The 26,601-nt window shown below is 40.6% G+C and overlaps 1 protein-coding gene across 2 annotated transcripts in view; it reads right to left on the reverse strand.

Moving 5' to 3' along the window:
- esrrgb (estrogen-related receptor gamma b) overlaps positions 1–26,601 on the reverse strand; it is a 71,374-nt gene that overhangs the window by 16,952 nt on the left and 27,821 nt on the right. Inside the window, exons 2-4 of one of the 2 annotated variants that reach the window (XM_020056059.3) lie at positions 14,904–15,325; positions 12,426–12,458; positions 9,152–9,268 (exon numbers count right to left, since the gene is read on the reverse strand). In XM_020056059.3, the coding sequence (XP_019911618.2) occupies positions 9,152–9,268; positions 12,426–12,458; positions 14,904–15,325 (572 nt within the window). The remainder of the gene's footprint in view (positions 1–9,151; positions 9,269–12,425; positions 12,459–14,903; positions 15,326–26,601) is intronic. The other variant, XM_010903525.4, reaches the window with a different exon arrangement.

Below are 26,601 nucleotides of genomic sequence, written 5' to 3' on the forward strand. Positions count from 1 at the left end.
GGGCACTTTGGCCGGTCTGCACTGTGTTGTGACTCATTACTCCTGTAACTATCATACATGTTTTTTTGCTTGTACCACAGTAGACCTTCTGTCGGTCAGGACCAGGTGAGCCTTGAGCATCCAACACCCTGTCACCGGATTCTGGTTCATCCCACCCTGAACCACTGTCAGTAGGTCATCACCACTGCTGACCAGGAGCACCCCACAAGCCTTGTCCTTTCAGAGATGCTCTGACCCAGTTGTCTGGCCATAAAAATTGTTAAAGTCGCATCTCTTGCATCCAGCACATTGCCTATGAGAACCAGCTATCCAGAACTTGACCTGTGCCCTTGTAAGGAGATGATCAATGTTATTCACTTCACCACAGTAGATCCACTTTGCAACTTACAGGACTTGAAGGATCTGTTGCCAATGTCTTGGTGCCAGATACCACAGGATGTACAGTGGCCATGTGTTTGTGTTGTGTTGGCTTCTATAAAAAGGAATGCTGGAGATTATCTTAAATTGGGGTCAACAGTTAATGGGAGTCCTGAGCATTGCACAGTATTTTAGGTTACAGATTGTGTTATGCTGGTCTGAAGGTAGGCCTCTGAACACATCCAAAGCAGAGTTATAAAGCTCTGTCAAGTTCCTTTGATGATGGCCTGGAAAGAGCTGCTTCCATGGAGTTGCATCCGTCAATGATTGACAAGTCATGCTAATCCAATTAATCCCTGGTTGCTTGTCCCTTCATCAGCTAGATTGAACTATCACCAGTACTTACTCTCACTGTAGACAACACAAGTGTTTCATTAGTAAAACAAACTCACTGGAAACAAAATGCATTCAATGCACTTCAATTGTGGCATGGTGTAATACCGCAACTCTCAACTTAAACCTTGTATGCACAGACAGGGAGCACAAACAGCTATTAAATGGCAACATTAGTCCAATTGATTTGTTATAATTCAGTGAATTTTGTATAAATCATGTATCTCCCCTTTGGAAACAAAAGAATATGATTAAAGTTCCTTCTTTCACTTTTCTTACGATACCACAGACTGACTGTCCACTAACCTAATTAACCATGATGCCCCAGGGGCCCAACTGGTTTTTCCCAGCAAACATGGTGAGATCGTTCTGTACTGCCTGGCAGGTTGGAGCTAAATCCAGATCCCTCCCTCTGACTAACAGAGATTTCCATTTATACATCTTAAGTAATCAATAAGGATTGTAAATAGACTTGTTCTTATTCTTTGAAGACGGGATGTGCTGTTAATTAATAGGCGTGGTAATGCCCAGGCCTTTTATACAAACCATAGTGTTTTTATATATTTCATTACTTTGGCTAATTTGGGATTAAGATTAAATTTAGAAAAAAGTGTCTTGCAAGAGGCAAAATGGGGGTAAATCTTAAAATGCAGACACCACGTCCGAGGGTTGTGGGGTCAGTCCCAGTTTTAGGCATTTTCCCCCAAACATATGCTCACACATAAAGACTGGGCCCGGTCAGGGTTAGGATCATGTCAGAATGACTGGCATGCTACTAAATGACAGCGAGGGGTAGGCGACTGTAGTGAGGAAACCGTCGTGGTGGATTTCACATGGGGGTTAGGGTTAGCCACATGGGGGTAAGGGTAAGCCACATGGGGGTAAGGGTAAGCCACATGGGGGTTAGGGTTAGCCACATGGGGGTAAGAGTTAGCCACATGGGGGTTAGGGTTAGCCACATGGGGGTTAGGGTTAGCCACATGGGGGTTAGGGTTAGCCACATGGGGGTTAGGGTTAGCCACATGGGGGTAAGGGTAAGCCACATGGGGGTTAGGGTTAGCCACATGGGGGTAAGAGTTAGCCACATGGGGGTTAGGGTTAGCCACATGGGGGTTAGGGTTAGCCACATGGGGGATAGGGTTAGCCACATGGGGGTTAGGGTTAGCCACATTATTAGTCATTTAACTGTGTGTACTTTTTTTCTACCTTTTCCATTCACCACCATGTTGTGACTTTACATGAAAACAGGAAACATTCTGGAAAGTCATAGCTTTTGTTAAGCAGGTTTATGGATTAATGTTTTGGCAAAAGGTTATTTAGCTTTTGGTTAAAAGGACAATCTACCATTAGACAATATTTAGGGTTTTTCAGTCTCCTTAGATAATCATGTAGGTGTTTCAGACCTAATTACATCATTGGTTAATTGAGTCTGCTGTCTGATCTGAAAATATTTGGGACTTTGGGACAGTTTTTGTAAATACTAAAGCCTGGATAGAACCTTTTGTACTTTCTTGTCAAATTGTATTTCCAATCTCAAAGGTGGGTTTTTCAAATGGGTAGAGATTAGATTTAAAAAAGTTGTAAATCATGAAATTCATATTCTGGGAATATCAAAGCTCTGACCACTTTTTCACGAGACAGAGACAGACAAAGAGAGACAAAGAGAGAGATAGAAAGTCTGTTATTGTGCTACTTTGTCTGTATTATCTCTGTGTTACAGTCCTGTACTGACTTTTCACATTGCCCGCTGTGGTGTCTGCTCGTAGTTTGTCTGTATTATCTCTGTGATACAGTCCTATACAGATTTTGTCTAGAAACATCAAGTAAGACAGACCCTCTTAGCTAGATATATCCTCTTACTACTACTTACTACTGGTGTTCTCCAAAGCTTAGTTCTTTGGCCTCTCATCTCTCTATACACCCAGTCTCTTGGCTCTGTCATAACCTTGGTCTTTTCAATCACTAATATATTGATAACACTCAGGTTTTTTCCCCTTCTGAAACCCACATTCTTGGCTGATATCACCACATGGAATTTGGCCCACTACCTCAGGCCTAACCTTGACAAGACTGAGCTGCTCATCTTTCGTGGTATGGCCTGTCCACTCCAGGATATGTCCATCATGGTTTACCATATATGCCTGTCTGACTGTCTGCCTAATGTCTGTCTGATACCTGTTTATCTGATGTTTTGCCTGTCTGTCTGATGTCTGTCTGACTGATACCTGTTTATCTGATATATGCAAGTCTGTATGTCAGTCTTTCAGATGTATGTCTCTCTTTTATGACTTTAAGGAAATAACCTACGTCAATGAAGTGGATTTGTGTTGAATAGCAGCCACATATTATTAGTTCACATACAGTAGGTTAACCAATGTCTCTGTTTAAACCATTCCACATAAATGTAAACCCTTTATGTGTAAACGTAGTGGACATCCCCGGAAACTGCAACAGGAAAGTGTCCAGCCCCCACTTCCAACAAACACACCCTAATGATCTATTGGCCAGGTTCCCCCTTGTATTCCCAGTGGCCTATCACACTCCCAGAAAGTGAGTTGGAATGTTTGGATGTTCTAAAAAGCATTTTGAGGATCAATACGCAGATACAGCCCTGAAAGAGGGAAGAAAGAGAGAGACTGGAGAAAGAAAGATGAGAGAGGAGTCTGACAGGAAGACAAAGACAGACAAGCATGCAGAGGTGACACTGAGCCAGGGACCAGAGGAGAGGTCCCAGGGGAAAATGTTGTCCTCTTTAAGAGTAGTAATATACATCTCACCCTATGCTAGCTCTCTTAGTCTCACTTTCACTCTCTCATTCAATCATTCAAGGCATCGCATCGCATCATCTTCCGCTTAATCCATTCAAGGCATATTTTCTAAAAACAAGCGGTATAATCTAGCTTGTTAAGAAAAATATAAAATATCTTAAGGATGGTAGGGTTTTTAACCTGAAAATAAGATAAATATAGTTGATTTTTTGCAGTGTGGTGAAAGTTAAAAGTATAATATTTCTGTCAACCCACACCAATGGTTTTCTTTAGCAACACATGTAGTGACCAAAAGACAGTGGCAATATGTTGGAAATCCAGATACAGATATTGTGTTAGGAGGCAGATAAACTGGGATAGGGGAATTTCACTGTTGTGTTGATTAAACACTTGCTGGAAGTCTGCAAGACCTGAAAATATTTGGACACTGACACAATTTTCATAATATTGTCTCTGTATGCCAGCACAATGGATTTGAAATGAAACAACCGAAATGTAATTGTTATGCCGACTTTCAGCTTTAATTCAAGGGGTGGAACAAAACTATTGTTTGAAACGTTTAGGAATTGCAACTATTTTCATACACAGTCCCCTTATATCAGGGGCTCAAATGTAATTGGACGAATTAACACAATCATAAATAACTTTTGTCTTCAGCAAGTGAAATGCATGCTCGATCGGGTTGAGATCAGGTAATTGACACAGCCATTGCAGAATATTCCACTTAAAAACTCTTGGGTTGCTTTCACGGTATGTTTTGAGTCAATGTCCGTCTGTAAACTGAAGCACCGTCCAATCAACTTTGGCTCAATCTGAGCAGACAATATATCCCTATACAATTCAGAATTAATCCGGCTGCTACTGTCTACTGTCACATCACCAGTGCCATTGGAAGCCATGCATGCCCATGACATCACACTGCCTCCACCATGTTTTAAAGATGATGTGGTATGCTTTGGATCATGAGCCGTTCCAAGCCAGGTTGATATTAGTTTCATCTGTCCAAAGAATCCTGTTCCAGAACTGGCCTTTCTACTCCTGAGGCTTATGAATGGTTTGCACCTTGTGGTGAACCCTCTGTATTTAGATTTGATTAGATTCAACTTTAATGGCATCTAACCAGAGCAGGAAATTTTTAAGTATTAATTAAAGTGTATGTTACAAGTGGAATGTATAGAATGTATATGTATAAAGGCAAATACAGTGCAAAATGACAGTTTTAAATGAGCAATGAAGGCATAGTTGTGCAATGAGGCAAATGCAAGTATTAATGGCAATTATGACTGTACAATCGAGCAAGTTGGGGGTGTAAGGTTGTCGGGGGTGTAAGGAATAGCAGCAATGAGAGTTTCAGTGGATGGGAAGAAGCTGTTCCTGATCCTGCTGGTGTGGGAACGAAGAGAACTGTACTGCCTGCCTGATGGTAGAACAGACAGTTTGTGGCATGGATGTGAAGGGTCTCTGATGATGTCGCATGCCCTGCGCAGACACCGCATGCACTGAAGGTCCAAGGTGGCTGGGTTCTGGGCTGTTTTCACCAACCGTTGTAGGGCCTTCCGGTTGGCCATGGAGCATCCGCCAAACCACACATTCATCCGAATGCTTTTTGACCAGGGTTGAGATGTTGAGGTTCCAGGAAAGGTCCTCGGAGATGTGGACACCCAGGAATTTGAAGCAGGACACACTCCACCTCAGTGGAGTTCTTCGCTATGCTGGATGTTGTGAAGAGTTTTTTCTTTACCATGGAAAGGATCCTACGGTCATCCACCACTGTTGTCTTCCGTGGACATCCAGGCCTTTTTGTGTTACAGAGCTCACTAATGCATTCTTTTTTTCTCAGAATGTACCCACACTCTGATTTTCTTTGCAGCCTAAGGATGGCCTGTTTCATATGCATTGAGAACTCCTTTGACTGCATTTTGTGGGTTCACAGCAACAGCTTCCAAATGTAAATGCCACACCTGGAATAAACTCCAGACCTTTCACGTGCTTAATTGATGAAGAAATAACAAAGGAATAGCCCACACATATCCATGGAACAGCTTTTGGGTCCTTTGAAAAAGATGGGGCTACATATTAAATAGCTGTAATTCTTAAATCCTTCCTTCTATTTGGATGTGAATACCCTCTTCACTTTAAGCCCTTATTCATTATTTAACTGTAACTTGAATATATTTTGGTAAACAGACAAAATAACTAAACTTGTGTCCAATTATTTTCAGACCTAACTGTATTTCCTCTTTGATAGTGCTGTGCTAGAGACGTAGGTTGCAAGCTGAGAGGGGATAGAGTGCTCATAAGTTTGCATACCCTGACAGACATTGTGACATTTTGGCATTGATTTTGAAAATATAACTGTCACTCTCCTTGAATAAATATATTTTATTCAAGGATAGTGATAATATGAAGCCATTTATTATCACATAGTTGTTTGGCTCCTTTTAAATCATAATGATAACAGAAATCACCCAAATGGCCCTGATCAAAAGTTTACATACCCTTGCATATTTGGCTTTGTTACAGACACACAAGGTGACACACACAGGTGAAAATAGCAATTAAAGTGGCTTTTAAAATTGCAATTAGTGTCTGTGTATAAATAATCAATGAGTTTGTTAGCTCTCATGTGGATGCACTGAGCAGGCTAGATACTGAGCCATGGGGAGCAGAAAAGAACTGTCAAAAGACCTGTGTAACAAGGTAATGGAACTTTATAAAGATGGAAAAGGATATAAAAAGATATCCAAAGCCTTGCAATGCCAGTCAGTACTATTCAATCATTAAGAAGTGGAAAATTCAGGGATCTCTTGATACCAAGCCAAGGCCAAAACTGTCAAAAGAATTGTTTGGGATATAAAGAAAAACCCACAGGTAACCTCAAGAGAAATAGAAGCTGCCCTGGAAAAATACTTGGTTTTTTCAAGGAGCACTATATGACGATACTTCAACAAAAATTTGCTGCATAGTCAAGTTGCCAGAAAAAAGCCTTTACTGGGCCAATGCCACAAAAATGCCAGGTTACAATATCCCCTACAACACCTTGACACGCCTCACAGCTGTCATTTGGAGTGACAAGACAAAAAGAGAGCTTTATGGTCACAACCAAACGCTATGTTTGAAAAGGGGTCAACAAAGCTTATAGTGAACAGAATACAATCCCCACTGTGAAGCATGGTGGTGGCTCACTGATGTTTTGGGGCTGTGTGAGCTCTAAAGGCACAGGGAATCTTGTGAAAATTAATGGCAAGATGAATACAGCATGTTATCAGAAAATACTGGCAGACAATTTGCATTGTTCTGCATGAAAGCTGTGCATGGGACACTTTTGGACTTTCCAGCACGACAATGCTGGACCACAAACACAAGGCCAAGTTGACCCTCCAGTGGTTGCATCAGAAAAAGATGAAGGTTCTGGAGTGTCCATCACAGTCTCCTGATCTTAATATCACCGAGCCACTCTGGGGAGATCTCAAATATGCGGTTTATGCAAGATGACCAGACTCTGCATGACCTGGAGGCATTTTGCCAAAAATAATGGTTAGCCTCTTAAATGTAAATGAAGAAATTGAGATTTCCACCTATACAGCCATTGCCCATTATAACTGCAATTTATGTGCACATACGTTGTCAGGACATGCACAGTGAAGGTATTCTGTATAAAATACGCCTGGGAGATTATGAGGAATTCATCAGAATGTAGATTGGAAGAAGGTTTTCAGGCACAAGCTAGAACACAAACAAAATTAAAACATTTTTTTTATGGACAGGCTAAAATTCAAATATTGATATTCTCAGCTATGCACATACCTATGGTTACCCAAACATGTCAACATTATCAGAAAAAAATTGGGGATTGATTGACATAAGTGCTAGATCTGGGCAGCTATTTTAGTAAGTGGTGTCAAGAGCCATTTCCAAGTGTCCCTTTACTGCTATTTGTTTGACTCCTGTATCAGCCTTCACTGTTCAACCTCATGTCTATGACTCCAGTATCAGCCTTCCGGGTCCAACCTCATGTCTATGACTCCTGTATCAGCCTTCACTGTTCAACCTCATGTCTATGACTCCTGTATCAGCCTTCACTGTCCTACCTCATGTCTATGACTCCTGTATAAGCCTTCACTGTTCAACCTCATGTCTATGACTCCTGTATCAGCCTTCACTGTTCAACCTCATGGCTATGACTCCAGGATCAGCCTTCTGGGTCCAACCTCATGTCTATGACTCCTGTATCAGCCTTCACTGTCCTACCTCATGTCTATGACTCCTGTATCAGCCTTCACTGTTCAACCTCATGTCTATGACTCCTGTATCAGCCTTCACTGTTCAACCTCATGGCTATGACTCCTGAATCAGCCTTCACTGTCCTACCTCATGTCTATGACTCCTGTATCAGCCTTCACTGTTCAACCTCATGTCTATGACTCCTGTATCAGCCTTCACTGTTCAACCTCATGTCTATGACTCCTGTATCAGCCTTCACTGTTCAACCTCATGGCTATGACTCCTGAATCAGCCTTCACTGTCCTACCTCATGTCTATGACTCCTGTATCAGCCTTCACTGTCCTACCTCATGTCTATGACTCCTGTATCAGCCTTCACTGTTCAACCTCATTTCTATGACTCCTGTATCAGCCTTCACTGTTCAACCTCATGTCTATGACTCCTGTATCAGCCTTCACTGTTCAACCTCATGGCTATGACTCCTGAATCAGCCTTCACTGTCCTACCTCATGTCTATGACTCCTGTATCAGCCTTCACTGTTCAACCTCATGTCAATGACTCCAGTATGAGCCTCCACTGCAACAAATGTTGCTAATGAAATAAGACAATTTCAGTATTTTTGAGGAGATATTTGCTTGAAATAAGTGAAATAATCTGCCAATGGAACAAGGCAACAAGGAAAATGTACCTTAGTTTAAGGATGGTTAGAATTTTTTAACCTGAAAACAAGTTAAAAATACTTAATAAAAGTATTTTTTGCAGTGTTCCTGGTCCAACTTTAGGTCTTTGATTCCAGTATCAGCTTTCACTGTTCTACCACGTCTGTGATTCCAGTATCAGCTTGCCTGGTCCAACTTCAAGTTTATGACTCTGTAATCACACTTCACTGTTCTACCTCAGGTCAATGACCCTGTAATTATCTCATGACTCCAGTATGAGCCTTCCTGGACTCTGACACTGCCTTGCAAAGTCTGATGTGTAAGTTCTCAGTTTTTACATGTACTTGTCTATCTCAGGAACCTCACTGCTGCTTTCCCTGTATTTTAGTTGTACAGACTACATTACACCTCCAACTTGCTTGATTGCATAGCCAGTATTGCCGTTTATACTTGCATTGCACAACTTTTGATACACCAATTATCACTTGTAAATTTCCTGCCCTCTTCTATTTGTACTCCTGGTTAGATGCTAACCGCATTTAGCTGTACTGTACTTGTACTGTTCAATGACAATAACATTGAATCTAATCTAATCTAAATCAAATCTAATCAGCCTTCACTATTGTACCTCAGGTTTTTGACTTGCGTATCTGCCGTGTTAATAATTTTCTGTAATGCAATAATTCAATGCCAATACACCACCCATTGAATTGAGTGAGAGGAATACAGTTAAGGGATGTGATCTTACCCTCTTTCAGCATTCCGACTTTGAGACACTTCATGAAGCGACAGGCTTGGCAGGACTTGCGCCGCCTTTTGGTGATCTCACACTCATTTGTTGCAGGACAGCTGTACTCTATGTTCCCTGTGGAAGAGCAACGAAGAAATGTGGATCATGGATAACAGCTGTAGATTACTTTATTCCTCCTAATTTAATAACTAATCTCCAAAATGTAACTCGATACAGTATGAGCATTACACACTGAATAATGGAGTGGAAAGAACTTGTGCGATGAATGAAAACAAATAAAAATAAAGATGTATGGTACTTTGATAGAGAGGATGGTTGCTACGTAAATGCTTAGAATGGAAATGTAATAGTTGCAGTTGTTGTCTAACAAACAAGTACCAGCTTTCCATTTCTGTCAGTGTTCATTTCAAGTAATTCTTGCATTGCCAATTTTAACACCATTGGTTGAAATCTAATTTCACTCCTGCACGACCATTCTCTAAAAGTGCATGACCTAAAAGGTACTGATACACACAAACACACACACCCACTCACAGGTACACACAAACACACACGCACACACACTGATACACAAACACTGATACGCACACGTACACGTCCCAACACAACCTGAAATGCCACTCCTGAAGGAGAGGTGAGGGTAGTGGCATTTCTTCCATCCCATCACCCTCCCTCCAACATTGATTCTCATTAATGCTGTTTCCCATCCCTCATACCATCCCTCATACCATCCCTCATACCGTCCCTCATACCATCCCTCATACCATCCCTCATACCATCCCTCATACCGTCCCTCATACCGTCCCTCATACCGTCCCTCATACCGTCCCTCATACCGTCCCTCATACCGTCCCTCATACCGTCCCTCATACCATCCCTCATACCATCCCTCATACCATCCCTCATACCATCCCTCATACCATCCCTCATACCGTGGTTATTTCAGTCCAAGTTGCTCTTCTATCAGCTTGAATCAGTCGGCCCATTCTCCTCTGACCTCTAGCATCAACAAGGCATTTTTGCCCACAGGACTGCCACATACTGGATGTTTTTCCCTTTTCACACCATTCTTTGTAAACCCTAGAAATGGTTGTGCGTGAAATACTCAGACCGGCCCGCCTGGCACCAACAACCATGCCATCCTCAAAATTGCTTAAATCACCTTTCTTTCCCATTCTGACATTCTGTTTGGAGTTCAGGAGATTGTCTTGACCAGGACCACACCCCTAAATGCATTGAAGCAACTGCCATGTGATTGGTTGATTAGATAATTGCATTAATGAGAAATTGAACAGGTGTTCCTAATAATCCTTTAGGTATATGTTGTGATATAACAAAGGGATAGATTTACTTTAAATTTTATTATTTATTTGCATTACTGTTGGAATTATAAATATAATTTTTTGCAACCTTCTTCAGTGATAGTCAATGACCAAAATTGTCTTACAGTCCCAACATTTTAATCACATTTACTTGATATAATCACATTTTGTACCATTTAAACCACCAAAGCGTGTCCATCTTTTTGTGTGTGTCTGGCAGGTTTTTTGGTAACTCACAGTTGGTAGAGAAGAACATGCCAACAATCATCAATCACTGGTATCTTACTGCCAATGAGGTCAGATAGTATGGGTTAGGGTTCATTCCAATATGAACAGTATGGGTTAGGGTTCATTCCAATATGAACAGTATGGGTTTGGGTTAATGCCAGGATAAACAGTATGGGTTAGGGTTAATGCCAAGATGAATAGTATGGGTTAGGGTTAATGCCAGGATGAACAGTATGGGTTAGGGTTAATTCCAGGATAAACTATATGGATTAGGGTTAATGCCAAGATGAATAGTATGGGTTAGGGTTAATGCCAGGATGAACAGTATGGGATAGGGTTAATTCCAGGATAAACTGTATGGATTAGGGTTAATGCCAAAATGAACTGTATGGGATAGAATCACTGGTATTGTAGAACTGGAGAGGTCAGATAAACAGAATAGGATATATTTGCTATTTCTCTTCCACACTTCCTCTTTCCTTTCTACTACACACATTTTGTTTTATGTTCCCAATGAAAAGCCAGGATCCTAATTACAGTCCAACAATGCTGATTGTTATTGATTGAACCTCCTGTGTCCTCGTATGGATGAATGAAGGACAGATTAGTATAATTTTGAGATGTCTCCTACAGGATAAAAGAAGACAAGATAGAAGAAAAAAGAAGAAACTAGAACACTTGCAACTTGGTAACAGGTTGAACAAGGCACATGATTAACTAGAACCCATCGGAATTGTCCTAGTTCCAACTAACACTTTAACATTGTACGTTATTGTGTCTGTTTTTGCTCCTTACTCAAGCCATGAACATGTCTAGAAAATACGTGCTTTTTCAATGAAAAACATTTGGTCAAAGTTATATTTCACCTGAAATGGTATTCATGGTTGGAATGAAATTAAATTACTTTTACACAATATGAACATTATCAAGTCCTAACCAAGTCACTACTGGGACACTACCAGCTCATAACCAGGTCATAACAAGGTCACTACCCGGTCAATACCAAGGTCAATACCAGGTAACGACCCAGGTCACTACCCGGTCAATACCAAGGTTAATATCAGGTAACGACCCAGGTCACTAAAAGGTCAATACCAAGGTTAATATCAGGTAACTACCTAGGTCACTACCCGGTCAATACCAAGGTCTATACCAGGTAACGACCCAGGTCACTACACGGTCAATACCAAGGTCAATACCAGGTAACGACCCAGGTCACTACCCGGTCAATACCAAGGTCAATACCAGGTAACGACCCAGGTCACTACCCGGTCAATACCAAGGTCAATACCAGGTAACGACCCAGGTCACTAAAAGGTCAATACCAAGGTCAATACCAGGTAACGACCCAGGTCACTAAAAGGTCAATACCAAGGTTAATATCAGGTAACTACCTAGGTCACTAATAAATCCTACCTTGTCACTACCCAGGAGGCATCAACTTTTTGTATCTAGATTGTATGCAATTCAGGCCAAAACAAGTAAATATAAATAAATCAGTTCATCTGTTCACACTAGTCATGCTATTATTTTCTATTTGTTGTGACATCTGGTGATTGTTGTATTTGCTGTTATTAGTTCAATGCAGTAAAATCCTAAAATAATATTTCAAAATAGTAAACCTTATAAATCAATCAGTAAAAAGATTTAACTATTAAGAGAAATAGCCATTAGGAAAAAACAAGATTACAATGATCATGATATGAGGTTGTCTTACTTACTTGTATGTTGCTCTGGATTAGAGCGTCTGCTGACTAAAGAAAGATAGAAATAAAAATGCCATTTAGCAGACACTTTTATCCAAAGCAACTTACATCCCAGTGAGGGCAGTTATTGATGTATCCCTGCAAGACTCAAACCCATAACTATGTCAATCTCAGCTAAGACACACATGGGAAGATACAGTGGGGAGAACAAGTTTTTGATTCACTGCCAATTTTGCAGGTTTTCCTACTTACAAAGCATGTAGAGGTCTGTAATCTTTATCATAGGTACTCTTCAACTGCGAGTGACGGAATCTAAAACAAAAATCCAGAAAATCACATTGGATGATTTTTAAATAATTACTTTTATTTTATGACATAAGAATTTGATCACCTACCAACCAGTAAGAATTCTGGCTCTCAGAGACCTCTTAGTTTTTCTTTAAGATGCTCTCCTGTTCTCCACTCATTACCTGTATTAACTGTACCTGTTTGAAATCGTTACCTGTGTAGAAGACACCTGTCCACACACTCAATCAAACAGACTCCAACCTCTCCACAATGGCCAAGACCAGAGAGCTGTGTAAGGACATCAGGGATAAAATTGTAGACCTGCACAAGGCAGGGATGAGATACAGGACAATAGGCAAGCAGCTTGGTGAGAAGGCAACAACAGTTGGCACAATTACTAGAAAATGGAAGAAGTTCAAGATGACGGTCAATCTCCCTTGGTCTGGGGCTCCATGCAAGATCATGAAGAAGGTGAGGGATCATCCCAGAACTACATGGCAGGACCTGGTCAATGACCTGAAGAGAGCTGGGACTACAGTCCCAAAGAAAACCATTAGTTACACACTACCCTGTCCTGGTTTAAAATCCTGCAGCGCATGCAAGGTCCCCCTGCTCAAGCCAGCGCATGTCCAGGCCCGTCTGAAGTTTACCAATGACCATCTGGATGATCCAGAAGAGGAATGGGAGAAGGTCATGTGGTCTGATGAGACAAAAATAGAGCGTTTTGGTCTAAACTCCACTCGCCTTGTTTAGTACAACCCCAAAAACACCATCCCAACCGTGAAGCATGGAGGTGGAATCATCATTCTTTGGGGATGCTTTTCTGCAAAGGGGACAGGACGACTGCACCGTATTTAGGGGAGGATGGATGGAGCTACGTAGCGCGAGATCTTGGCCAACAACCTCCTTCCCTCAGTAAGAGCATTGAAGATGGGTCGTGACTGGGTCTTCCAGCATGACAACGACCCCAAACACACAACCAGGGCAACTAAGGAGTGGCTCCGCAAGAAGCATCTCAAGGTCCTGGAGTGGCCTAGCCAGTCTCCAGACCTGAACCCAATAGAAAATCTTTGGAGGAAGCTGAAAGTCTGTATTGCCCTGTGACAGCCCCAAAAAAGTCTGTATGGAGGAGTGGGCCAAAATCCCTGCTGCAGTGTGTGCAAACCTGGTCAAGAACTACACGAAACGTATGATCTCTGTAATTGCAAACAAAGGTTTCTGTACCAAATATTAAGTTCTGCTTTTCTGATGTATCAAATACTTATGTCATGCAATAAAATGCAAATTGATTACTTAAAAATCATACAATATGATTTTCTGGATTTTTGTTTTAGATTCTGTCACTCACTGTTGAAGAGTACCTATGATAGGTGGCTCTTCAGGGGGGTTGTGGTTCGTGGGTGTCCCTTTGGTTGATGCCTGGTAATGTGGGTGGATTGACTTCCTGCCTGTTGGGCCCTGTCCGGGACCTCCCCCGGGTAGGGCCACAGTGTCACGAACCCCCCCGTCTCAGTTCCAAGGTGTTATGCTGCTATATTATTGTGCTGGGGCATATGAGGAATGCACTTTCTAACTTTTAAATTTTAGGAGGAGATGAGGTCCTGGTCCACACCTGCGGAGTACCTGGTTTGGGGGGCCCGTTGCTGTCCCTGTCCTTGTCCACCTGGTCATACTTTTGACCTAGTCTAGAATCAAATAGACTCTGGATTTAGCCCAGAGAAATGTATTTATTATTCTAATTGAACTATTAATATCTCACCCGGCACAGCCAAAAGAGGACTGGTCACCCCTCTGAGCCTGGGTCCTCTCTAGGTTTCTTCCTAAAATTCGACCTTCTTAAGGAGTTTTTCCTAGCTACTCAAATCCAACACTACTGTTGTTTGCTCCTTGGGGTTTAAGGCCGGGTGTCTCTGTAAAGCACTTTGTGACAACTGCTGTTGTAAAAAGGGCTTTATAAATACATTTGATTGATTGATTGATAAAAATTACAGACCTCTACATACTTTGTAAGTAGGAAAACCTGCAAAATCGACAGTGTATCAAATACTTTTTCTCCCCACTGTATGTAGGATCATTCAACTGTAATTTTAAAGAAGATAAGTAGGACCTTATGTGCTGAGTAAGAGTGAGAAAGAAAGGAAAAGTGACTGAGGAATAGAGAAAGAGAGAGAGGGACAGAGAAAGGGGAGAGAAGAGGTAATATACCTTGTATGGTCCTTTTGAAGAAAGCTTTACAGGCTTCACAGGAGGCGACCCCATAGTGGTAGCCTGATGCGATGTCCCCACATACCAAGCATAGCCTCTTTGGAATCACATTCAACATATACTCGCACTTGATCGGCGTGTTGTCTGCCAAGCTTCCTCCACAGTCGTCATAGTGCCGGAGACAATCTCCACCCCCCACCAGCATGCTGGGGTTGAACACTGGCGGGGGGTCAAGACCGTGTCCGTTGAGGTTGTTTATGTTGATGTAGCCACCGCTGGTGTCGCTATTGGCCGAAGGGGAGTGGTGGTTGAAGGTGTCAACCAATGAAGAGGAGGGAGAGGAGGGCTCAGTCTTGATGTAAGAGCCACAATTAGAGGTCAGGTGATGCTCCTGGAGGTCAGTGGGCATCCTGCTCAGAATCCTAAATAAACACAAGAAATTTAAGGTCAAGGATTTGCCAAAGGTTTGGTGCTGCTTTTGGGGGGTATTTTTCTCAGATTTCTACATTACTGCCATTAATGGTTATGTCATAGAACACGTTCCTACCTACACATCATGTACCTTGGGATTTGATTAGATGACAAGTAATTTTTTAAAACACACATTAGTTAAGGAGCTGATGATGAAAATCGGTTTCTTTTGTAGACACACGTCATGTCTGTCTTTTCAGAATACAACTGAAAGGCCACTTTTATGTAGGTGCTACTGTAGATTATGAAGATGTCCTGAAATGCATTCCTCAGCATCAATATTGAAACTGCTCAAAGCAGTTGATCTTAGAGCTTAGTGTTTTATTACTAGTGCAAACTTTAACATGCATTGTTTTCTTTTATCCATTGTGGTTTGCTGGACCTCCCTGAATTCTAGAACATAGGTCTTCAACCCTCTCCTGGGGACCCCCCCAGCCATCTTACAGTGTAGTTTTAGCCCTGAACTTGCTCAACTGATTCAACTGGTATGGGCTTGTTAATTAGTTAATAAGTTGATTCAGGTGTGCTAGCTCTTGGATACATCTAATAGATAGAATGGCTGGGGGGGGGTCCCCAGGAGAGATGTTTAAGAAGTATCTGTCATTTGTTGATGCGAGTTGTATGTCTTCAAAAAGTTAATCATAGGAATCTAAAGTCTTTGTTTCTGTAATGATTTCGACATTGTGTTCATTGAATTAAATAATGGTATTACACAATTGAATCGCGAAAGGGAAGACAAAATGTACATACATTAAATTTGGATATATTAAGCATCAGACTAGCTTGATAAATACATTCGATCCTTCAGAGATTGCAGACCAGAAATTACTTTACTTATTACTTTGATTGATTAAAGACTCTTTGTCTCCATAATGTTTTTGATGTGAGTTAATTGGAATTGCAAGTTAATGTTTATAGCACAATTCGTACAAAGAAGCAATTCAATGTGCTTTACATAGAATACAATCTTTCTAATTTAATACAAATGAAACTGAATAAAAACATAAAACTAAACTGGTTGATTCCGTAGTAGATTCTGTGAGGAAACTGTATAACTTTTAAAAGCTATAAGGCTAATAGTGTGCTTAGGTTTAAGCGGTCAGTCATAGGCACGTGAAAAGTTTTGGACCTTGAAAAATGGATACTTTTGGGGCAAGTCTAAGATCTGGTAGTTAATTCCAGCTGTATCCAGCATAACCGCTAATTGCAGCTTCTCCATGTTTAGTTTGTATCACAGTTGTAGGCAGCAGGACGCAAGCACAGAGGCATGTAAATAAACGGCCCTTTAATTAATCAGTAGACTGACTTATATTCAATGCTTTGCTCTCAGGACCATATCCATGGAAACACCATGCAACAGTGACATTAAATAGTGACTGACAATGACTGACTGGGCTCTACTAGCTGACCTGAGTTCATGGATCTAAGTGTTTATAATTTTAAAACATCAAAAAAAGGAATTCAGAGCCTAAACCATTTAGTAATTTATAGACTAAAAGCACTACTTTAAAATTGATTCTGTCACTGACTGGAAGCCAGTGAGTCTTTTGGTCCTGGTTAACATTCTAGCAGCAGCATTCTGAATGAGCTGCAGCTGTTTTACAGTCTTTTTGGGGAGTCCAGTTAAGAGGCCATTACAGTAGTCAACCCTACTAGGGATAAAAGCATGGATGAGCTTCTCTTGGTCTTTTTGGGACACCAAGCCCTTGATTCTGTTTATATTTTTAAGATGATAGAATGCTGTTTTGGTGACCGCTTTGATATGACTGTTAAATGTGAGGTCTGAGTCAGAACACCAAGATTACGCACTTGATCCCTGGTTTTTAGGGTAAGAGAATCCAGCTCTTTACCAATAATAGTTATTTTATTTATTTTGCCAAACACAATAATCTCTGTTTTATCTTGGTTTAATTGTAGACTATTTTGGTTCATCCAGGTATTTATGTGTTCTATACAGTGACACAGAGAGTCTATTGAGCTGTTGTCATACGGTTTGAGAGCCATATATATTAGAGTATCATCAGCATAGCTATGGTAGTGAATGTTGTTCTGTAGAATTTGGAGGTAGCATATAGAGATTGAACAGAAGTGGTCCGAGAACTGATCCCTGTGGAACTCTGTATGTCATAGCCACCCTATCAGATTCATTATTACCAATGGTGACAAAGTAACTCTGGCCATCTAGATAAGATCTGAACCAATTAAAGGACTGTCCCGGAGAGTCCTACCCAATGTTCCAGCCTGTCTGAAAGTGTTCTATAATCTACAGTGTCAAATGCTGCACTGAGATCTAATAGAACCAGAACTGTTATTTTATCTGAATCAGTATTCACCCATATATTATTTAAAACTTTTATCAGAGCTGTTTCAGTACTTTGGTGAGGTCAGAAGCCTGACTGAAATTTGTCTAAGAGACCGCTTGAGTTCAAAACATTGCTGAGTTGATTGAAAACAACCTTCTCAATGATCTTGGCTATAAAAGGGAGACTTGATACAAGTCTATAGTGGTTCAATATAGATGCATCCAGTGTTCTCATCAGTGTTGTTATGGCAGTCTACATACGACGGGTGGTGAAAACCTGCCAGTGCATCACTGGTGCCCAGCTTCTCTCCATCGCATGCCTCCAGCAGACATGGTATCTGCGCAGGCAATGTGGTCTCAGGACATTATGCAGACTATTTTACGAAAATCCTTGGCACCCGATTTTGTATGATATGTGACGTTATATTAGGTTACATTACAAAACGTATGATACATTACGAAATGCCTAAAATATTACATATCTTATGACCGCTATTAAAACGTAAAATAACATATGAACAGCAGACAAAGGTACGATATTTACAAATGCTATGAAAACATATAAATAATTACGATTTTAAACAAAATGTTAAACCTGTGTTTTGAACCAGCAACATCTGGATCTGAAGGCAGTCACTCTACCCATTGGCCCACACTGTATATGAGTAACAGCAACACCAAGGTCGCTAGAATATGTCATGAACGCATATTTACGTTAAAGTTAGGTTAACGTTAGGAATCACATTTTAAATGTAACAGTAACAATAATGAGTGAAATTAGTGAATGTTTGTATTTATTACCGGGCCGCAGAGGCGGAGGCAAGAAGAGCGAATGTCTCTTACTGAGTGAGTGAGTGTATGACTGGCTGGCTGGCTGACCGACTGACTGAGTACCCCTTGTTAAATAAAGTAGTGGTTAGAGAAGCGGAACTGCGAGCTATAGGTCCCGAGTTTGTATCTCCTCGCAGGCGAGGTGTGTGTGTGTGTGTGTGTGTGCGCGTGTTGTAGAGTTACTGTTGGGCTAAAGGTTTGAATAACCCTCTGTAGAGAAGGATTTAGGGGTTTGAATAACCCTCTGTAGAGATGGGCTTAGGGGTTTGAATAACCCTCTGTAGAGATGGGCTTAGGGGTTTGAATAACCCTCTGTAGAGATGGGCTTAGGGGTTTGAATAACCCTCTGTAGAGATGGGCTTAGGTGTTTGAATAACCCTCTGTAGAGATGGGCTTAGGGGTTTGAATAACCCTCTGTAGAGATGGCATTAGGGGTTTGAATAACCCTCTGTAGAGATGGGCTTCGGGGTTTGAATAACCCTCTGTTGAGAAGGGTTTAGGGGTTTGAATAACCCTCTGTAGAGATGGGTTTAGGGGTTTGAATAACCCTCTGTAGAAAAGGGAACTGCACAGGCACACACAACACATATACGCATTCACACACTCAAGCACACACACAGACAGGCACCAGCCACTACAAAAGCCCCAGGGCCCAGATTTCAGATCTATCGATCCTCTTCATTCTTGTTTTCTGACCTAAACCCAACCCACCTGGGACTCTAGACACTCTGAATGCGCATCGCAAGCTTTTCAATAAATTTGCTCCGTGTCCAATAGAAAACAATTCACAAACACCGTTTTCTTCAAGTAAAATCTTCCTTTAATCCAGACTCGTTATTAAATAAAACCAGTAAAAGAAAATAAATAATATAATCTTAAATCCTTAATATCACGGATGCGGTAAAGAAAACTGTGCGACTCCACTATTTCCTAAAGGATGAACCACTGCATCTCTTACAGTCTCAATTCTTAAAGGGCCAGTGCACAATTTTAACATGTAACATATTTCAATGTAAATATAGAGAATTATGTATCTAAATAGTACACACAAATAAAGAAAGTTTACAATCAAACACAAATATTCAAATACTGAAATGCAACACCTAATATTCAATAATTGTCACTGAACATAAACAAATTAGGCTCCTACATTATCGGCCTCTAATTGTTCTCAAACCTTTTGAAACAATTACTTACATTTAAACAGGAGCCGTACTACTTTAATATCCTTAGTAAATTCTTAGTCCAAAGTAACACAAATTTGGGTTCTTAAAGATGTAATGCCTTTACTATATTCATTCTGCCTTCTGCAATAAGCAAAGTTTCGTTATGGGTTTTTCCAAAATGTTAGTTTTTGTCTTAATGCAGACTTGTCGGACGAGGCCCTTCTTGTCAGGAATGGTTTCAATAACCCTTGCTAATACCCATGAATTCCTGGGGGCGGAGTCATCAACTACCAGAACAATATCTCCAACAGAAAAGTTTCTTGTCGTGTTATTCCACTTTTGTCTCTGTTGCAACTGTGGCAAGTATTCCCGACACCAACGTTTCCAAAACAGATCAGAAACATACTGAACATGTTTCCTTCTGCGTCGAGAATAGAGGTCCTCTCTGTCAAACAGTCCTGGAGGCAACGATGACTTTGACCTGAGTAATAACAAGTGGTTCGGAGTCAAAGCTTCCAAATCATTTACATCTCTTGATGCTGTTGTGATTGAACGACTGTTGATAATAGCCTCTGCTTCACAAAAAACTGTTTGAAGGCATTCCTCATCAAGAATTTGTTCTCTGATTGTAGCATTAAGGATTTTTCTTGTTGAGCGTATCAATCTCTCCAATGCCCCGCCATGGTGAGATCCAGTGGGAGGATTAAAAACCCACTTAATTCCTTGCTGACTGAGATGGTCCTGAATTTTTTGGTTGTTCCAGTTTTCAATGGATTGTCTTAACTCACGCTAAGCACCTACAAAATGTGTCCCATTGTCTGACCTAAGAACTTTCACTTGTCCCCTTCAGGCTACAAACCGGCGTATAGCATTTAGACAGGAATCAGTGTCTAGTGAAGAAGCAACTTCGATGTGCATTGCACGAATTGCTAATCAATTGAATATAACGCCATATTTCTTGACAAGGGTTCCACGTTTAACCATGAATGGTCCAAAGTAATCTACACCTACACTGGTAAAAGGTGGATCATCTGGGAACACCCTGTCTGATCGTAAGTCTGCCATTATTTGTTTTCCTGTTGAGGAATGTAAACAACAACAGATAACACATCTTGCCAGCATTTTTCTGATTGCAGATTTGGCACCAGGTATCCAGTATTTCTGTTGCAGTGTTGAAATCATGTGATTTCTACCACCGTGTCCTGTTTTCTCATGAACATTCTGGAGGATTAAGTTAGTGACATGAAGATCCTTTGGTATAAGCATAGGTCACTTACTTTCTTCTGGCATAGCAGCATTGCTAAGTCTTCCACCAACATGTAAAACTCCATTATACAATTGGGGGTTTAATCTGTAGATTGAACTGCCTCTCTTTGTGGCATGTCCACTTTGCAGTGCTGAAATCTCCTCAGTGAACTTCTCTCTTTGACAGTATTTCACAATTTCAAGCTCAGCCTCTTTCAAATCATCCACAGAAATGTTGCTTCCTTTCCATTTGGCTTTAAACTCTACCATCCTTTTGTCAACAAGTTGCTTGCCTTTTTGCACATTCCAACAGCATGGTTTTCAATTTTAACATCCACGCTACAATGCGCTGAATCCAAGATGAGAAATGATTCATCAGTTGTCTAACTTAACTGTTATTTTGTTGCGCGTGTATTGAATTGACCAACTCTGACCTCTTGATCTCTGGGTCATCTGCAGATATCATCATTTGGTCCATATTTTTTTGCCACTCATCTGTGAATTTGTAAAGAAATTTTGGGCTTGAGATCCATTTTACATTTTGCAAGAAAGTGTTTACCTTCTGCCCTCTCGAGGCGCAATCAGCTGGATTTGAGCCAGTATCGACATGGTTTCATTGTTCAAACGTTGAGACTTTTAGAATATTTGTGACGAATGTTCTGAATCTTGTGCTCTCGTTTCTGAGATATTTAAGCACAACTGTGCTGTCTGTCCAGTAAACTGAAGGTTTAAGTTTCAGTTGTAGTTCTCTTTGTAACATCAGATCCATTTTTGTGGCAACTGTTGCAGCTGTCAGTTCCATTCGTGGAATTGTAGGTCTTTTTAGAGGGGCAACCCTAGCCTTCCCCATCATCAATGCACAGTGCACTTGATCCTGTTGATTGCGTAGAAGAAGATAACTTGCTGTACCATACGCATCCTCACTCGCATCTGCAAAGTGATGTAGCTGTGCCTCAACAGCTTCTCCAAACCCTGCTGGTCTAATGCATCTATTCACCTTGAACTCTTCAAGTTGATGAATCCCATTGAGCCAGTCTGTCCAACTTTGTTTTACTTGCTCTGGAAGATCATCATCCCATCCTATTTTCAGTCTGCATAAGTCCTGCAGGATCATCTTTGCTGGTGAAACTACAGTTGCAAGAAACCCCATCAGGTCATAGATAGAACTGATTATTGAGAGCAATCCTCTTCGAGTGAATGGGCGATCTTTAATGCTCTTTCCATTGGCAGTGTTTCATGGTCAAGATCCAAGTTTTTCACTCCATCAGCCCGTTCATTCTCAGGGATAGCTGCTAAAACAGCACGACTGTTGCTTGACAACTTAACCAAGCGGAAACCTCCTTTGAACATATTGCTCGTAGACCATGATACAGCTCTATGGCTTGTGTCTCAGTGGCTGTGGACTTCAAACAGTCATCTACGTAAAAATTACGTAGAACAGCATCCACAACGTCAGCTTTGAATAATGTGCTATGATCTTCAGCACACTTCCTCAAAGCAAAGCTGACGCAGCTGGGCGAAGAAGTAGCGCCAAACAAGTGGACAACCATTTTGTGTTCCACCAAGTCTCCATTATAATCTCCATGAGGCCACCACAAGAACCTTAAAAGATCTGAATCCTCTTCATGGACGCGAACCGGGTGGAACATAGCTTCCACATCTGCCATAAGTGATACTTTCTTGTCTGAATCTTGTAATGACACCAACAAGATTACTTGTTAAGTTAGGGCCTTGTAAAAGTTGTTGGTTCAACAACATACATTGAAAAGATGCCCCACAATCGAAAACAACTCTCAGTTTTTGTTTGACGGGATGGTACACCCCATGATGAGGTATGTACCATGTGTTGTCATCTGTTTGCTTGTGATTTTCTTCTGTCAGCTTAACAGCATAGTAATTTATGATTAGACTGTTCATGAAAGACGTATACTCTGTGTGGAACTCAGGATTTCTGATGAATTTTCTTTTCAAATTCAGAGCCCGCTGTTCAGCCACCACTCGATTATTTGGCATATGAATAGCCTTGTTCTTCAAAGGCAGGCACAAGCTGTAATGGCCATCTACAAGTTTAGCTGACTCAGACATCATTTTCATAAATTGATGGTCTCCCTTGGACATTTCCAGCTGGTCATCCCTTTCTGCTTCTGGAAAATCCTGCTTGAATTGCTGTTGCCCCAAGTCTTCTAATCTGGCTACTGATTTGCCAAGGCTCCATGACTTTAGGCACATTAGATCCTATTAGCAATCCGATATCTGCTTCGATGCTAGGTAGACAAACCTCTTTAAGATATGGCCATCTCTCCAAATCCTTTTGCTGTGGAATGTTGCCCTTGTGAACTGGAATTGTTCTCTGAGTGAAAACATCTGGAAGTTGAATGAATTTATCATCATCTAGCCTACTAATCTCTAACCCTGACACTATGTGAGTTTTGACTTGTTTTTCATCTCCCATTGTTCTCAGAAGTATATCTGTTTTTCTTCCATTCACATTCAGTTCAGACATCAAAGCTTCTGTACAGAAAGTATCTGAACTACCTGGGTCGAGAAAGGCGTACGTTTTGACCAGATACGTACCTTTTATTGTTTTGACCTGTACAGGAACAATTGACAAAGTACAGTCATTCTCACAAAACTCTATAACTTCACTGTTGTCCTTTTCTGCACAAATTAATGCACTTGTAACAGACTGTCTATCACAGTTATCCATTCTGTCTTCCTGAGGACGTGCAGCCTCCTTTGGTTTCATATGCAGTATGGTTGGATGAGGCAAAGAACATTCACTGCAGCTAAGTCTTTCTTTGCATTGTTTACTCGTGTGACCATGCTTTAAACAGCCAAAACACAAGCCCTTGCTTCGCAAAAAGTCAATTTTCTCCTGATGTGTCTTGCTTCTCAAACTTCTACAAGATTCCAGGTTGTGTTGCAGTCCTTTACAAAGAAGACATGATTTCTTCTGGCTGCTTGATTGTTTATTTTGTGATCTTTGAACTGAAAGTCTCTCGTCATCTTCAACCTTTCTGTCAATTGGTACAGCACTAGTCGTGAATACCCTTTTTGTTACAGCCTTTTTGTAAGCACTTACTTCTGCATGTAACTTATCTGTTCCTTTAGTTGTTTAACTATCCTTTAAGTCTCCAAACACTGGATGAAGAGAAATCTTTGCTTGCTTGCTAATGAAATCAACTAAATCTTTTAACTTCATTCTAGCATTTTGCTTCTCTTGAATTTCACAAGCCACAGATCGCCATTTTTCCCTTAATTTGTATGGAAGTTTCACCACAATGGCTCTCAAATTTGCTGCGTTATCCATCACCTCCATGTAAGTTATATCTAACATTGCATTGCAGCATCCTGACAGAAACAAAGAAAAGGAGTGACGTGCTTCTTCATCTTCAGGTTTGATAGAGGGCCAATGTAGAGCTTTGTTCATATATGCAACTGCAATCTGATACTCATTTCCAAAATGCTCTCTCAGAATCTGCTTTGCCTTAAGATAGCCTTCAGCTGGGTTCATATGTAGACAACTACGAATCAACTCCTTTGGCTTTCCAGTTGTGTACTGTTCCATGAAGTACCAACGGTCTTTATCATACTCCGTACGATCTTCAACACCATGTTCAAAGGCCCGAATAAACAGCTTATATTCAAGAGGATCATCTTTGAAGATAGGTATGTCAATTGAAGGAAGCATGGAAACATTTTTATGCTTCACTAAGCCCTCAGTGATATTGGCTTGCCGCTCCATGGCATTACACAATGTATCAACTACATCTCCCTCTCTACTTGAAGAAAGCTCTGTTGGTATGTTGTTGTTAGTTGACTGTGGCCATAGAGGTTGAAACACATTATCAAGCAGACTTTCTTGTTTCAGTTCATCTTCCAGAGATGTTATTCTACCTGACTCCAGATCTATTTCTTTGTTACATACAGATGAAGACCGACTGCTTTCATATTGCTTAATAACTTTCATTTTTGCATCTGAAGCTGCAGGTTCTACTTCTAGCTCAAATTCCTCTCTTTTAGCCTTTAGTTCTGCTTCTTGTCATTCAATAGCTTGTTTCTTCTTCAATGCAGCATGTTTTACGAGTAATGCAGCTCTTTCTACTTCAGCGGCTATACGTGCAGAAGAAGTTGTAGAAGCTGTAGATCTGCCATCTACTGATCCATGTTTCTTATGCTTCTTACTTGAAGTCACTGACACAGAGGAAATGCTATCTTCAGGATTCACTTCTAGATCACACTGTATCGCCTGTTTAGCATTTTCTGCAATCTGTTTTATCCACTTGTTGACTGCATTAATTAATCTTTCACATGAGAAGGCTCTTGGTTCAAACCATGTATGCTGGTCCTTTGCATAGTCTTCATTAGACATACATTCCTCAATTTCATGATTCAACTGACAGAAATCTTTATGCAAATCTTTGTATTCAGTTTGGAAATTAGTTTGAACAGTTTCAACATAAGTTGATCAATTTCCTTAGATTTACTTGTGAGCTGAGATAGATTCGTTTTCCTTGATTGCACAAGTTTTCGCAACCTTTTTCCTTTGCTTTCTCAGTCATTTCTACTGATTTATTAGCACGAGTGCAATCCTCAGTTTTCATAATATCATCACTTATTTAACCTCCAGCATCAAATCAAGTCCTTGCCTTTATATTATTTATAGAACTGTTCAGTCACGTTTCAATTTTTCCCTCAGAAATCCTCCTGGAACAGCGCCGTTAGATCGCGTGTAGATAATCGCGCTCCTCTGAGATAATCCTAGCACATCCTTTTCCAACAAAACTCCACCTGGCATACACTTCGAGATCCATTGATCCTTAAAATATCCATCTTCCTGTCAAACACGTCCTTATCCATCTGGAGTAAGTTTTCTTTACTAATGAATGCGCATCGCAAGCTTTTCAATAAACTCGCTCGTGTCCAATAGAAATCTTCCTTTAATCCAGACTCGTTATTAAATAAAACCAGTAAAAGAAAAGAAACAAATATAATCTTAAATCCTTAATATCACGGATGCAGTAAAGAAAACTGTGTGACTCCACTATTTCCTAAAGGATGAACCACTGCATCTCTTACATTCGCAATTCTTAAAGGGCCAGTGCACAAATTTTAACATATAACATATTTCAATGTAAATATAGAGAATTATGTATCTAAATAGTACACACAAATAAAGAAAGTTTACAATCAAACACAAATATTCAAATACTGAAATGCAACACCTAATATTCAATAATTGTCACTGAACATAAGCAAATTAGGCTCCTACACACTCCATATGCATTTTTTTTTATCAGAGCTGACAGTTAACACACTTGTGAAGGGGATGGGCAGATAGGAAGTCTTCTGCTGAGATGAAGTCAATAGAAACAGGACCCAGTATTCCCTAAATAGTGCACTACTTTGGACCCAGTATTCCCTAAATAGTGCACTACTTTGGACCCAGTATTCCCTAAATAGTGCACTACTTTGGACCCAGTATTCCCTAAATAGTGCACTACTTTGGACCCAATATTCCCTAAATAGTGCACTACTTTGGACCCATTATTCCCTAAATAGTGCACTACTTGGGACTTTGTACAACATAAACAAACTGTGGTTAATAACAGATTTACATGTGGGTTTTAATCCGGAGTGAAATACTACTAGTACTTCTACCAAATAGCCAGTTGTGTGCTAT

Source organism: Esox lucius, chromosome 18 (genome assembly GCF_011004845.1).
Source record: "Esox lucius isolate fEsoLuc1 chromosome 18, fEsoLuc1.pri, whole genome shotgun sequence".
Taxonomy (NCBI): domain Eukaryota; kingdom Metazoa; phylum Chordata; class Actinopteri; order Esociformes; family Esocidae; genus Esox; species Esox lucius.